Source organism: Alosa alosa, chromosome 1, assembly GCF_017589495.1.
Source record: "Alosa alosa isolate M-15738 ecotype Scorff River chromosome 1, AALO_Geno_1.1, whole genome shotgun sequence".
Lineage (NCBI taxonomy): Eukaryota > Metazoa > Chordata > Actinopteri > Clupeiformes > Clupeidae > Alosa > Alosa alosa.
In genome coordinates, this window is record NC_063189.1 from 43,498,582 (window position 1) to 43,514,298 (window position 15,717).

General features: G+C 43.6%; 1 protein-coding gene across 2 annotated transcripts; it reads left to right on the forward strand.

Annotated features, from left to right (window-relative positions):
* The first annotated feature begins 588 nt into the window (after positions 1-588).
* dipk2aa (divergent protein kinase domain 2Aa) lies at positions 589-14,130 on the forward strand. 2 transcript variants are annotated; one of them, XM_048262744.1, is made up of 4 exons: positions 589-939; positions 6,242-7,220; positions 11,529-11,832; positions 13,786-14,130. In XM_048262744.1, the coding sequence occupies exons 2-4, from the start codon at positions 6,567-6,569 to the stop codon at positions 14,127-14,129; spliced, it is 1,302 nt and encodes a 433-aa protein (XP_048118701.1). In that variant the 5' UTR covers positions 589-939; positions 6,242-6,566; the 3' UTR covers position 14,130. The 2 variants fall into 2 exon arrangements, with proteins under 2 accessions (XP_048118701.1, XP_048118711.1); XM_048262754.1 differs by lacking the exon at positions 589-939 and adding an exon at positions 1,252-1,755.
* Positions 14,131-15,717: the final 1,587 nt, after the last annotated feature.

Genomic DNA, 15,717 nt, shown 5'->3' on the forward strand with positions numbered 1-15,717 from the left:
TTCATTGTGATATTCACTCACTCCCCTCTCCACTGATAGTGCTATTTTTAAAGGAGACATGTTTTGCAACTTCCTACATCAAAAATGCTGTGTGCAGTGAATATTTACCATATCCAGATAGATAGATACTTTATTGATCCCCAGGGGAAATTCATGACACCTTGACTAAGAATTTTGTTAACACATTTATAGACCTAGGCCTACACCCAAGTCAATGCATACGAAATATATCAAATACATAATGGCTACAGACAAAAAATAATATTCACTGAATTAATTCAGTGTCCAAATGGTTCAAAAGCCTATTTACAAGTTGGCCTACAAATAGCCTACTGTAAGACTGTTATAGGCTACTGTAGCTTTCTAACGTTATTGGTAGGCTATTTAAAGGTCATGTTAGGCCAAGTTAATCCTGAGCTGCCTTTCAGTAGGGGACATCAGTAAAGGTTGCTGGACCCAAGGGTTGCTACAATTTGTTATCTTTAATGTAAAACGAGGTCTATAGCCTTCTCAATTGGGGGCATCCAAAAATTCCCTAAAAATCTTTGTATGTAAAGTAACAACAAATAGGGTTTAATTAGGGTTCAAAGACCAACCAATTGAGGAATGGCTGCTTAGCAACAAATGCTGTAAACCGACAAGGGGGTCGTAAAGATTGAATCCGGAGCTGTTGAAGGGGGGTAGAAAGTCGAAGTGAGAGCTATTGTGCCGCTGCTTGAATGCTTAAGACCACGGAGCCCGGATTACGAAAAAGGAGAAATGATATTCAATAAACTATCTACGGGAATAAGAACTGGACTTCCCATGCATTTAAGAAGCACGGAGATGTCGAGATTCCACGATGACCAAGACTTGCTTGGTCGGAGAAGAGTTTAATATCGATCGGAAATGTTTCCTCTCCAATGCAGTTGACAACTGTTCTATCTAGTTTTTACACAGGTAGGTTCTCAAAACGTTTCCTAGCCTATGTGCCAATACTGTTTTGTAGCCTAGGTCCATTGCTTTAGATAATTTCCAAGAAAACTAATATTTTTATAGGACTGCATTTCTGTACACACTTTTACTAACTTTACATATGAAAATACATCGGAATTTTAGGGAAATGATCGCCCGAATGTAAACCCTGATGGAACGACACCCCGGTGGAACTGTAAGCTGTAGTCCTAATCAACATTGCCTAGTAGGCTATGTTCCGCGGACATATGTCTTCAAGACTGAAACGGGTTGCTGCTGTTAAGTTATCTTACTACTACTGAACTTCTGTGCTGTGTAATCTTTCCTGTTTCGGGAGCCGAGCCGAACCCCGGTGCTATCGTGTTGAATCGGCATACTGATAGCGTACCTTAAGAACTTTGCTCGATGCACGTGCATTAGTGATTTGTTTTTGCAGATGCATACGACGACGACCCATCATGTATTTATCTAGCTGACGCTTCGAATTAGCGTTAGGCTACATACATACAGCAAGACCCCACAGAAAACTTCCCAATGAAGAACGTCATAGGCTAAGCTAATTTACTAAAATCTGTCAGATTGCACCATTACTTAACTCCAGAACAGCAATGTCGGGATAGACAATACAACTAAATACAACAAAACAGTGTAATCTACTTGTGAACTAGGCCAGCCTACTTTATGTCCACATTCAGAAGGTAGGAGTATGGTATCGTCACAACAGATATCGCTATATTTTCAAATTGGACACATTGGTTAATAGAGCAATCACCCATCTCCTGCAGTCGAGTGGTAGTTTTGGTAAGTAGCCTATACTGCTGGTCTGTGAATGCCTGTTTTATAATGAGAAGGATTTCATAAACTCGACACACATCAGGAGTTTGAGTTCAGTGACCGTCTGCGTGTTGCTTTCAGGAATTGCGAGTGGCAACAATTCTAGCTTACTGATGGTTGTGTTTTAAAATTAGTGTCGCCGATTAGCTTGCATGCTTCTAATTACGATAATTTTAGTAGGTTTGCTGGTGTTGGTGATCCCGATGGGGATATTTGTATGCACCATGCATACGAGATTTCCGGCAGGAAGGGTTTCGGCATCAACGCATAGCCTTACTGCACATGTGGGTCAGAGTGGCCTACATACTGTCATCCCCGTATAGTTGGAATTTAGAGCACCAGACAGAATTTCCAAACTTTCTCAGAAGTCATTATTCAACCAAGAGTGCGTGGTAAGCGGCTGGAGATATCCGCGGAGTCTCTTTTTTTCCCCTCGTGTAGGCTTTAGAACTAGTAATTTCTCATTTCTAGTAAGTTCTCAATGATATTTCACCTGGTAATATGTTGCTAGAAAAGCCACTTAACAAGGGAAATCCTTCAATTATAAGCATTAATTCCAATTTAACAAATAGTTGCTGGGATAAGGCCTTTACAAAAAGTTCCAAATACTGTATTTCTACAGTAGGCCTAGGCAGTGCAGTGAAATGCATTTTTTCCATGTTCTATTGCCTTCCTGCCTATGAACTGCCGTTTTGACTCTCAAAAAAATGTTTGTTTTGTAAAGGTATGAATCAAAAAATCCAAGTAAACAATTAGTTTACTGATTTGTTTGTCTGCATGTGTGCTGTAGGCTACATGTTGCATGCTGGAGAATGTTTGGCCTCTGCCTTGGAGTTCATCTGTCAGCTCAGCTCGTCTTGCCTGTAGTGAATTACATACACTGCATAACTACAGTAATATTACTTCCTCCGTTGAGAAGCTGAAAGCTGTCTGAGTAAACATAATGCCATGTTGAATGCATATGTGAGCAAACATTATTGACTCCTACAGTCAGTAAACAAGAATAGCAATGTTTTTTTCTTTTTTTCGTCTTTGAGAGCACAGTGGTGTAGCTGTAGCCTACCAGTCACTAATAAAGGAAAGAAAGTGTAGGCCTACACATGCAAACTGCATAGAAAGGAATTTTAATTGAGCTCAATCCTCTTTTGTATTTATGAGCGGTAGTCTTTATTGAACCGAACGGCAACAGTAAAATAGCCTCTGCAAAAAAGCCCATTCTCTATTTTTTTTTTTTAAATGACTACTGAGTAGCAGTCTTTTTGTTTTCTAGTATTTTCTGCCTAAACTGAGTGGAGGGTAAAACGGCAAAGCTTTTGTTGCTTCTTTCTGAGCAGCCTTCAGTTGCAGGACTTTGTAAAGGAAGCTTAGGACAAGCAGCGCTGACAGGGATGTGAAGAAAAGCTGAGAGAGCTGGAAAAAAAACACTGTCCTTGCAGTTACTATTGTTTGATTTCTCAAGTTGAAGGGCTATACCTAAATCTGTTTAAGTGGGACAGTTTGGACAAAATTGTCATGGATGAGTCATGTGCTTTTTTATGTTCAGCTTTTTAACACTGTCTTCTTTTGCTGAAGACTACCTACCCTCATGCTCAGCAGTTGCTCGAACATCTGAATGAAACTCCCTCTGCTGTCTTGTGTCTAATGATGATCTTGGATGCATCTGAGGGACTTTTATCGACTTGTTTTTTTCCCTCTCTTCTCCTGGTGTAACTGATGGTTTGTCATCAAGGAGAGCAGGAACGTCTCATGCAATTTCACTGTGACGGACTGTAGAACATAACGGAATGGCTGTGCTACATCTGTGTCTGTGACATGGCACGCATGCTGCTGTAAATGCAGATCAATAACTCAAACAAGATTAATGTCTAGTCTGGCAGAGCAACAGACACACAAAACACAAAACGATGGTCCTGTTTGTGTGTTTTCTTTGTACTCCCTAAAAAAATGACCATTTGGTCTATGTTCACGGGGGAATTCACCACAGTCTGGTATGGTCATCATGACCGATGCAGATACAATGGAGCGTGTGCATGCACTGATTTTTAAAGCTCGCCTCTGTGTTTAAGGACGTGCTGCATCTGATTATTACCTTGAGTTGTGATTGATTCCCCGATGATTCACACTGAAAAGTAATCCCAGCTCAAATAACCGACTATGCGAATTCTTTGACCCAAAGATTCTTTTGGTGATTGAAAAAGAATAAAGAGGCACGAAAGAAACAACAAGTAGGGAAATTGTGCTCTGCTAGGTATGCTAATGTAAATACATTTTTCCCCTGGACTGTTTCAGCGCCTGGTTCCTTAGACCAAAGGAACTTTGAAGAGGCTAGCATATATCAAAGCTCTGCGGTCAGATATCTATGGCTTTTGTTTAGGGAAGAAGTTTTGCCTTAAGCGGCTTCGTCAGTGTCGTTATCTCTGCTTGGCTTACACCTAGATAATCTACAAGCCCACTGTCACTGGCATCCAGCTGCATTGATGGCATCATTAAATCACAGTGCGGTGGGGTGGAACGTACTTGAAGCCTGCTGTGGCTTGTCTTGATCACATGCCCTTGACTGCTGAGTGGGAGCATGCCTTTAACAGCAAGGTGCTAGGCCTTCATATTTTCTTTAAGACTGCTCTATTTTGTTCGAAGTGAGAGCGTAAGGTTAAAAAAGAGGGAAACACTTCTTTAGTGACCACCTCAGTCACCTTTTTTAATAGTGTGGACCACTTGTTGAGTCCAACATCCACTTCCAGGAATATATTTGTGTTGCAGTCTCTCTAATTAAACCTGCTTTTTATGAGCTGGCCTCGGGGAAATAATTGTTTGAGTGGTTTGAGATTTAGACCTCTAATTATTTTGAATTTCATGTGACCTAATTTGCAGATTTATGATGAATGCCTTAGAGTGCAGGCAGGAATCATTGGAGACATTTGAGCGTAATTATAATTTCTTGTTCTTGAAGTCAGGGGACAAGGGCTATATATGTAAACTGTTGTCCAACGTTATCTTGAATCTTTTTGGAGATCCCAATTCCAAGCCTCTCTCATCACGGTTATTATCATTGGTTAATTATATTTCCTTGTTCTTGAAGCTGGGGCAAAGGTTAGACATAAACCATTGTCCAGTCTTCAACAATACCCCCTAAGCAGACCCCAATATCCGCAGTTCTCTGTTATCTCACAAATTATTTTGGCCAATTAAAATTAATTGTGAAGATCACATAGTCGAGATTGTAGCAGCCCTTTTATGTATTGAGTCAGCCGAATTCATTTAGGATTTATAATGAAGGGAAACGGTGAGATAAAGTGCCCTCCCTTGTAAGTAGCTGGCAGTTTTCTTGGCATGAGTTGTGCTCTTTATGATTCAGGCACAAAATACTTTGAGGAATTCATTCAAACTTTTAATTGCAAGGCAGTCGATGAACATGCTCATATTTTCCTTCTGAACATCCGACACTTTCAGTATAAAACAAATCAAAAGCTTTCATGTATTTACATTGGGACAGGTCTTAGATTTCTCTCTGTCTCTCAGAGGCTTGGACTCCTAGTCCACTTTCAAGATTTAGTTCACAGGAATCACAGGCTGCCTTGAAAAACATCCAACTTGGCATTTGGTTTAATAGAAGGAAGCATGTGAGTGTCAACATGCAAACCTAGATAGCATGAAGTTTAGGTATACTTAGGCATGTAGCCTAATGAATTGCTGAATACTTCTCTACGGGATTTGGAAAAGCATTATACCAGTTGACTCTGTTAATTTTCATTTAATTAAATTTGTGGCACAGAAATGGGTTATTATGTGTAAACAGTAATGGTGAACCTACAGCATGTTCCTAACAGCGGTCCATTGCACAACGCCTTATGCCTTTCTGTGGCTGAGCTGGAAGAGTTCTGGCTAGGAAGTCTGTAGTCACTGTTGAGTCACTGGGCTAAATGATTGCCTCTGGACTGTGGGTGAGTGATAGCAGCCTTTAAGGTTTCCAAGTCTGTTCAACTTCCAGTGAAGGATGTGGTCTTTAGTGTACCTTTACATATTCATCCCCTGCACTAATATGATTAAAGCAACATGAGCTGCCAATATTCCAACACTCTCATACAATGTTGAAGTGTTTTGAGTGGTTATGTACAGTGTGTTATGTTCTTCATACAATTTACATTGTGTAAATGGATTGTTCTCTGAAGCAAATCTGTGACAACCATCTGCAATATTAAGACGGTGTTTAAATATGGAGTGTAATGCTAAATGATTTGCCAATTTCCAGCCACTTCATAAAACATTGTAAGTGAGGTTATTGTTCAAACACAGTTATATTTTGACAATATTTGTATTAATTCATTTTAATCTTGAATGATGAAGCTGTCACTGATAATCTGTATTAGATCAGAAGATAATGTATTAACTGAAGTCTGCAAGTCAGAGATGTACATGATTCCTTAATGTTTTTTTTGTTTTCTTTCTTGAAAAGCTCACTGGCGGAGGTTCATCACTTCTTGGAAATGACATTGGGAAAACCGCTCCTCAAGCTGCTCAGTCAAATCTGCTACTTCGCTCCCAACACAGACATTTCTGGATGCCAGTAGTGGTGAAGATGAAGGTGACCACAATGATGACGATGGCTGTGACGTTGATGACGAGGATCAAGATTTAGCTACTGCAGCCACCGCCGCCCCAGATGATGATGATGAACCCTAGACGTTGACTCTCGTCTCAAATCTCCCCTCACCCCTCACCTCCTGCTCCCTCCTCCCTACCCTTTTTGTCCCCGTCCCTGACCGCTGTGGCTCGACACCATGATGCGCTTTCTGTCTCTGAAGTTTAGTCGCCTGTACCGCTGTAGCAAGTTCCTGCTGGTGGCGGGCCTGTTTGTGATCGTGCTGATGAACACGCACAGCCTGCTGGCCTCCTTCCAGCGGAACGAGCTCACCGACCGGCGATTTGTTGGCCTCAACAAGTGCCCGGCCTGCTTCGGCACCAGCTGGTGCCGCAAGTTCATGAACGGCCAAGTGTCCTTCGAGACGTGGGGTCGCCTTCGCTTCCTGGACTTCTTCAATGTCAAGAACGTCTACTTTGCCCAGTACGGCGAGCCCCGGGAGGGCACCCGCCGGGTCGTGCTCAAGCGCCTCGGCTCCAACCAGGAGCTGGCCGACATTGACCAGAAGATCTGCAAGCGGGCCACGGGCCGCCCCCGCTGTGACCTCATCCAGTCCATGTACAAGACCGAGTTTGCACGGCTCAACGGTGACGTGCGGCTCCTCACCCCCGAGGTGGTGGAGGGCTGGTCCGACCTGGTGCACTGTCCGTCCCAGAGATTGCTTGACCGGGTGGTGAGGCGCTACGCCGAGACCAAGGACTCCGGAAGCTTCCTTCTGAAGAACCTGAAGGACACAGAGCGGATGCAGCTGCTCATGACGTTAGCTTTCAACCCAGAGCCTCTAGTGCTGCAGGTAAGAACTCTACCAGCCACCCTCTCTGTTTCCGTAGTCCAAAAAAGTCCTATATGAATGTATGTATTTTGTCACAACTGTGGATTCAAATTAACTGCCACATCTAAAACCCTGCATGCAGCCAACTGGCAGGCTTTAAAATTACCACAACCTCTACCTTGCATTCAGAGCTAGTAGCACTGAAGCCAGGTTTCAAAATTAATTCATGGGTGTAACATTTGAAAAAGTATATGAATTAAATCAATGAATATGCCCATCATAAAGACTCTGGATTGAAATCTGCTGTGCTTTTCTGTGCAATTTGGTAGTTGAATGGAATTGAAGGACTCTTTTGTTGAAATGAAATGCTATGCAGCAATTAGTGAAAGGTCTCCACATTTGCATAAATGTTCACAGGAGATGCGATGTACTTCTGCGAGTTGTGCCGTGTTACAGAAACATTGGCTTCGGAACTTCATATCTCATTGGAAACAAATGATCTGCAAAATTGGAGTAGCCTACAATCTTGCACGATGTATTAACGGATAGACGCCAGAGCACTCTGTATTCTCTGTTGTAATGTAACACGTAACAGCTCCCACACACAGCTGCGTGCATCGCGTTGCTGGAGACGCATCCCATTCACTTTACATGGGCTCACGTGATCCGTTGCCGAACTGAATTGTGGGTCCGTTGCGTCGCGTTTCTCCCGCCGCTCGCGTTGAGGAGTTCAGCTGTTGCTGCACCAACAGACGGCACCGGCCAATCAAGCCAATCTACGGACGGCACCAACCAATCACATTACGGTTTTACTTCAAGTCATTAGCATAGCTACCGTCGAGGAACACCCACTGGCATGCGTTGACGGAACGCAGCTGTGTGTGGGAGCCGTTAAGCTGAAAGTCCTGCAAAGCTTTTTTTTCCCGAGATCATCAATGCTTCTGCATCCCCTCTGCATTGCTAAAACTCATTGATTCCAGTCGACTTCTGCTTATGATCGACCTCCGCTGTCTAAACAGCCAGTAAACAAAACAACGTTTGTTAAAGTGCTTGATGTACATATTGACCTCCTTAACTTTGTCCACTCACTCCGTCTGTCACACCTTGGCCAATAGTTTTTTCTTTGTGTGTGCAGTAAACGGCAAAATCAGCTCCTTCTCAAAGTGTAAATCCATTGACTGTGATTAGCCCTGTTTGTGTCAGCCCACTCCCCCCCCCAAAGCCCATCACACAGCCTGCACAGTGATCCCATCAGCGTAATGAAAGAGCAGGGCAGCTCAGCCACTCAGTGCAATCACTGATTGATGGTGTCCTGAGCCATTGATATTTGTTTATGCAATGCTTAATGGTGATCTAAGGCCTTGCCCTCTGAAGCCTCATGGTTTTCTTTTCAAGTTAGCCATGAGAGGAGCTAAAAAGGTGCTTGTCCAGGGCAGTCCATCACAAATCATCAGTGAATTCAGTCTCATTCGGGGGAAACCAAACCTGACATTTCAGTTTGTGACTGAAGTGTTTGAGACCGAAAACAAATCCTATTTCTCTGGTTTGAGTGATTAACTGTATTCCCTCTTACTAAGGTCTTTTGACACTTGAGCACAATGCCCTGAGGAAGCTTTTTGCTACTGACAATGACGGCATATCAACTTTTGTTTAGCGCAGAGGTCATTCCATTCTCCTCACAGCATGCTTCCTGAATTGCTAGCTTCCAGCTTTTGTGGCCATGTATTTTTAGTGTCGATGGAAAAACAATTTGTTGTTCCTTTTTGTTTACCGAGTCGTGTAGAGGGCAGGGGCTGGCTACTTTGCTCCAGGCTGAAGGGGGGCTATCTCATGAGAAGGGAAGGGTTGCTTAGATTGCTAGTGCACCGTGTGACAAGAATCTTAATGCTGTCCATTTTATCAGAATGTTTACTTCAATGTTTTTTTTTTTATCCTATGCCATTTACTTTAACCCTCATACTCTCTACTCTCTGTGACACAGGTTTTGTGTACAATCACTGTACGGTCTACTTCAGGAGTGGGTGCCCGTTAACCATGTGAATGCATTACTCCCCTCTTTGAAAGCATGGCCCATCTGCTCAGTCAGGCTGAGAATAGTACGGGCCGAGCCTGAGGGTGGTGGTGGTGGTGGGGTGGGGGGACGACGACAAGTCCATCAAGCCATTAATCTCTTTCAGGTCACAAAGCTGGCCAAGCTCCCTGCCTTACCTGACAGGGAATTCACTATGTTAAAATACCTCAGGCGCTTTCCTCTGGTCTTCCCTTTTGACTTGATGGGCACCAAATGCCATAGTAACAGAGATTGATTATTTATTTATTTATTTATTTATTTATTATTTATTTATTTTAAAGTGACCGGAAGGTTGTTTATAAGTTCACCTCCAAGGCTGTTTGCCTTAGTGGTATGGAAAGTAAACAAGGGAAATGGACTTCAGGCATCCTCGTTGACTTAAGCTCTGGCTGGCTTGTTTGCTCATTTTTGTATGTTGACCTTCCAATGGAGCTGCTGCTGCTAGATGAATTCGACCCCCCTGTGCGTGTTGCTTGGATCGAGTTTCCTGTATTTCCGATTGGAACCATTATGTGTTGCCAGCAAACTGGTGACACTGGTGTGTTCCTGCATTTAGAGGATGTTTATATTATGCTAAGTTGAAGGTCAAAGAATATGGCACTGAGCCATAGGACAAGCCCCATATATATAGCACAGAGTTAACCGCATTGATTTGAGCAGGGTGTTTAATTTGTGTGGTAGAAAGGTTAGCACTGAAAGTTAAATGTTTTACTAATTAAACGGCAACTGTTTTTCCTCATTAAGTGCCTAGAGTGCCAGAGGAGCTCATTAACGTCATGAAATTCTCCAAAGTTCCAGACTCCGAAGTAACACCTACACTCAAAATACTTCTAAAATATATATAGGCTCCGTAGTAGCAGCTATTTAAGGTCAAGTGCACTCATGTTGGTGAATAGTACTTGGTTGAAATGGGGTCCTTTTTTAAATTAAAATCATAGGTTTTCTTTTTACCTTGGGGATGTTTTTGAATGGACTTTTTTGTTTGTTTGTTTACCCAAGGCTAGTGTTGAATCTACAATAATGCTGAATATGCAGTAGTGTGTGCCATGGTTTAGAAAACATTTCAGGGTCTTGGTGGGAGGTTGACGGTGCAGTTTGAACTAAGCTGAAAAGCAGGTTTATCAGTAGTGTCTGTCTGTCTGTCTGCACTTGAAGTTGCAGCAGCACCGATGCAATGTCTACAGCTCTGTGGTAAAAAGTGAGGAAATTGATGTTTGAATGTGTTGTTCACCACTCTTTGTCACATTATTAAGCAGACATGCAGTATAAATAGGCAAATGGCCCATCACCGGCCTTAGACTCTTATTGTGTGCATCAGCAGAGATGGGAACATGACTTTGTTTCCCTTTTCTGCCAATGTATGGTTTCCAGCCTGCTTCACATTTCCACAGAGTGTCCTGGACCATTTAGGAGCCTTTTGTCAGATGACCTTGTAATTCTGGAGCTTTTAGCAGAGCCACGATGTAGGGCTGTCTGTGGGTTGTCATGCATAAGCACATCGCAGCCCTACTTAATTTGGCACTGTCGGAAGTGTGTGGGTAGCCGTGTCCGTTTCCTTAGCCATCTCATGCATACTCTATGCTTGTGTGTGAGCGTGCCTGAGTGCCTGTGCTTGTATGTGTTGTGTCCTGAATTATTGGAGTCATTTTATGAAATATTAAATAGCTATCCATTCATTTTTAATGACTCCACTTGAAATGGGGCTATCAGATATCCACTGTGCTTAAAAAACTTTGTCAAGGTTGATTTTTCTTCTGTTGGCCGAGTAGGCAAGAACACAGTGAAGCTATTCTTCAGGACAGACTCCACTCTCTCCTTCTCACCACAGTCATTTTCCATCCCAGGCTTGTTAGTCTGAGAAATCACCCATTAATTTTTTTTCATGGTTTTATTAATTTCGCCTTTAATCTTTAATTTAATTGCATTTGCCTGTGAGCGGCTGAGTATTCGTGAGAATAGTAGCATTCCAGTAAGTCAGATATCAAAACCCTGTGGAACTACAAAGCATTAATATTTGAGCCGTTTACTGCAGAATGTGGATATTACCTACACAGTGGCGTTTTTGTGTGTATCAATCTCTGTCATGTTTTTTGTTTTGTTTTTCTTTTTTTCTTTTCAACTTTATGTTTTCGCCTCTTTCCCCCATATGCTCCTGTAAGAAAGGGGAGATTTATTGAGTTCGACGAGCCCTTGGGATAATTGGGGCCATCCATCTCCTCTGATCATGTTACTCTTTCATCTCTCTCACTCTCACTCAGAGTTTCCCATCTGACGAGGGCTGGCCCTTCGCCAAGTACCTGGGTGCGTGCGGGCGGATGGTGGCGGAGAACTACGTGGGCGAGGAGCTCTGGAGCTTCTACAATGCCCCGTGGGAGAAGCGCCTAGACCTGGCCAAGCAGCTCATGGACATCGCCGAGCAGCTCACCAACAACGACTTCGACTTTGCACTCTACCTGCTGGACGTCAGCTTCGACAACTTTGCTGTGGGCCCGCGAGATGGAAAAGTCATAGTGGTGGATGCGGAGAATGTCATCGTGGCTGACAAGAGACTCATCAAGCAAAGTAAGTTGGAGGCTCAGGGTTATATGGGTTATATAATGGCTATACATGGCTAATTCTATCTTAACAAGGGTTCATAAAGGGTTTCATAAACATCTAAATGACTAATGGCCACCTTACACCAAACAACTTTGACAAGATTTGGGAAAGATTCTTGAAAGATTGTAGTCTTTTAACTAATGCCCCCCATTCAAGCTTTACTCAAAAGACTCCAATCTTTCAAGAATCGTTCCCAAATCTTGTCAAAGTTGTTTGGTGTAAGGTGGCCATTAGGTGAGACTTGTCATTTCATTTAGTTTCTGATGCCAGTTCACGATTACTGACACTTGATTTATTATAAGCAGTGCTGTGTTACCCAAAATGCCATTCTTTTAGTATTCTCAGGGAGCGCTCTGCTGTAGGTCCAATCTCTGTGGTAGTTCCCGCTAGGCTTGGTACTGAATTTCATAGCTCCATGCTCTCCACTTTAACTGCACCTCACTGGCACCTTAAAAGGAAACCACAGGTGAGCCGCTAAAGGTATTTATGAAAGGGCCTTTCCAGCTCCCTTTGTGGCAAAATGGGGAAGAATAATACCCAACTCTTCAACTTAGAAGTAAGTTAGTGTAAGGTGATAGAATTGTGAGTCATTTTACCTGAGCGTGTGTGATATGAATAATAATGCTTACTTTTGATACTGAAGACATGGTGTGTGTGTGTGCGCGCTTGCTCCAAATCATCCAGTATATACCCTCTTTCAGTTTGAGGTTGGTGTCTTTTTATATCAGTTCAAAATTTTAGGTCACAGATACATGAGCCAAATACCACTTCTCTCTCTCTCTCTCTCTCTTTTCCTGCACTGCAGAAATATGCTCTCTCTGTTTTACTCCGCCATCCATTCAGCACGACATCTGCAGTGTCAGCTCCTCTCTGTAAAACACTTGGGTCTGTAACACACCAGATGTACTCCGTGGTGCCACGCTGGTCACTATGGGGCTTAAAGTGTGGCCTGTGCGGAAGTGCTGCGCTATGGTGCTCTGTCTAGCCCCCTCATAATTGGCTGTGCAGGGATTGATTGGCAGAGTGGTGACTTCATTTTCTCTAATTAGTTATTGGCATGCCATTGACTTGTGTCAAATGACTGGGAAAGCGGATCTGTCACTATTTATGGCCCAGTGACCGAATATAGTTTGTGCTGATGAACGGGACACTCTTCCTGCCTGTTTGTCATGACAATTCCAAACCATCTACCTTTTTCACCCTCCTCTGATATTCTGAGGTCTAAATTTCTTTCTTTCTTTCTTTCTTTCTTTCTTTCTTTCTTTCTTTCTGCATATATCTTTCAGTATAGCAAGCACTTGCACTCTGTATTTCTTATTTTGTTTTTTTTCTCTCTCTCTCTCTGGTATTGATTGAATGAGTGGGAGCACTTGATTTGTTAGTGATGAATGGACTTGGCCTCACCTTAACTGCTTCTGAAGCTCAGTCTTGAGGCTTTGATTCCACTTGATCTCCTGAATGCAGTGAGCAGTCCGCTCCATTAGTACACTAAAGGAAGAAACTGGAGGTTATGTTCTTTGCTTCGCTGCTTTCGGCAGACGGCACACTTCAAAATGGGTCATTGCTCGTGTGTGTGTGTGTGTGTGTGTGCGCGCATGGTTGAGATGGAGAGAAGGCCCAGAGGGGAAGTGGTTTTGTGGTAGATTTTTTTTTTTGGGGGGGGGGCAGTAGACTTCACACCTCTACCCGTGTGTGTGTTTTCAATCGATGTTCTGTAGATTTTGTGCACTTATCTCTGCAAGACCACATTATTGTAGAGCAGAACAATCAATTGCTGAGGCAAATCTATATGAATAACACCGATTGAATTGTTACACAATAACACTGGATGTGGCCTACGTTATTTGAAAAGACTGGATTTTATCAAAAACAATAACACATCATGGTCTCTTCCTCTCTCCCTTTCTCTGTATGCAGATAAACCAGAGAATTACGACGTCTGGTATGAAAGTCGCGCTGAAGAATGCGACAAAGAGACCTGCCTCTCCTTCTCCAAGGACATCCTGTGTTCACGGGTCACCGTGGACCACAACTACTACGCCGTGTGCCAGAACCTGCTCTCGCGCCACGCCACCTGGCGAGGGGCCACGGGCGGCCTCCTACACGACCCCCCGGCCGACGTGGTCAGCAGCGGGGTCCTGGAAGCCCTGCTGGACGAGTGCGCCAAACCCACCAGACAGTACGGCCGCTTCCAGGCCGCCAAGGACCTCCGCGATTACCTCACGCAGCACACACAGCCCAGCAACAGTGGGCTGAGGTAGTACAGGGGGGCGAGGGGATGGGGGAGGATGGGGGTGGTGGACTAATCCTCCCTTTCCTGCTTTGGCTTTCCCCCCACCGCCTCTCTATCAGACTGAACACATGGAAATAAACGAGAGGGCACCGGAAAGTTGTGGTAGTGGCTTCTTTGCTGTCCACACACACACACACACCGTGGGTGTGGGCATGGGCGCTCTGTGCCTCTCATCAGAGATAATTATAAACGGGGCGACGTCCCGTGCGCCGGTTGGTGGGAAGGGGATGTGCGGTGATAAAGGCCGGTCAGAAGGACAACAGACCCGACAGCTGTGTGTGTGTGATGGATGCAGGGATCGATATGTGGGAGGGTGCATGCTGGGGGCTTGTGACACAGGTCTATAGGACAGCACGGGGTAGTTCTAGTATGACAGACAATCCCACACAGACGCGCGCACACACACACAAATCCATCAGTCAAGGCTACTCGTGAACACAATGCCCATTTGGTATTAATATTTTAAATCTCTGGGCTTTGTGTGTGTGTTGTGTGGTATTGTGGGAAGTTGGCTCGACCTCTGAAGCCAGTCTTTCTGGCTTTTTCATTCTGCCTGTTTGCTGTATCATGCGGTGTATGTAATAGCGGTTTACATGCTCTGGCACTCCAAATGTCAAGGGTACCTAATGACATGTACACAGCAGAACTGCACCGACCCCTGAGAACCACCAGGTGTGCAAGAATGGACATCCACTGACTACCAAAGAATACCACTCCATCCCATCCCATCCACACATACTTGTTTTTGTTTGTGTCAGTGAATGATGTTTAAAGGGAATATTTCATAATTCTCTTGGTGAGTAGACCATCTTTTACTCTCCCCGTGCTTACTTGGAGACAGAATGGTAAACATGCTGGACCAGTAGTGATTTGAGTTATACCTCAGGTCCCCCTAATGTTTGAGTTTAGAATGTGACATTTGTACTGCTGTGTTTATGTTCTTGTAAGGTTGCCCCATTGAAGCTCATTCAGAAACCCTCATTGAAATGTGTTTTACAGGATATGTTTCTGTTAGGTTAAGGGAAAAAAAGAATATTTCTTTCACGTATGTTCAGCTGAGCTAAAGTCTTTGCATTTAGTTTTATTTCTCCTTTGTTCAATGTGATGCTTCCATTCTTTGCATATTGAGTTTGGTTTCCCCCCCTACTGAGTTGATCTCTGCTCATTTCCCAGGGTGAGTCTGAGGAGATTTCATGTGAATTCTAATTTAATGGCTTTTTGTACCATCGGTTTGTTTTGAGAGTACAGCTGAGTCTGGCTTTACTGTGCCTTTCCTGCGAAAGTGGTGTTTACAACTTGTTGAAATCCTGAAAATATATGAAAGTATATCTCTCTATATATATTATATCTATATATACAAGCCATACTGTTGTATGAGATTCATTTGTGTGTGTGTGTGTGTGTGTGTGTGTGCGTGTGTGCGTGTGCGCGCGTGCGCACACACAACACGCACCTGCTTCTATTTGGAGCTTGACTTCTTCTGAATCACAGCCAAAACACACATCCTTCTCCAGCAGGCCTAGGGGGGAAAGTAGTGCGAAAGGCTTGGCACAGAA

What these genes read in the sequence shown, in the direction of transcription:
- dipk2aa (XM_048262744.1), top strand. Translation starts at nt 6,567, where the DNA reads ATGATGCGCTTTCTGTCTCTGAAGTTTAGTCGCCTGTACCGCTGTAGC. An exon ending in CAGAGCCTCTAGTGCTGCAG is followed by an intron (nt 7,221 to 11,528) that starts GTAAGAACTCTA and finishes ACTCTCACTCAG; the next exon opens with AGTTTCCCATCTGACGAGGG. An exon ending in CAAGAGACTCATCAAGCAAA is followed by an intron (nt 11,833 to 13,785) that starts GTAAGTTGGAGG and finishes CTCTGTATGCAG; the next exon opens with ATAAACCAGAGAATTACGAC.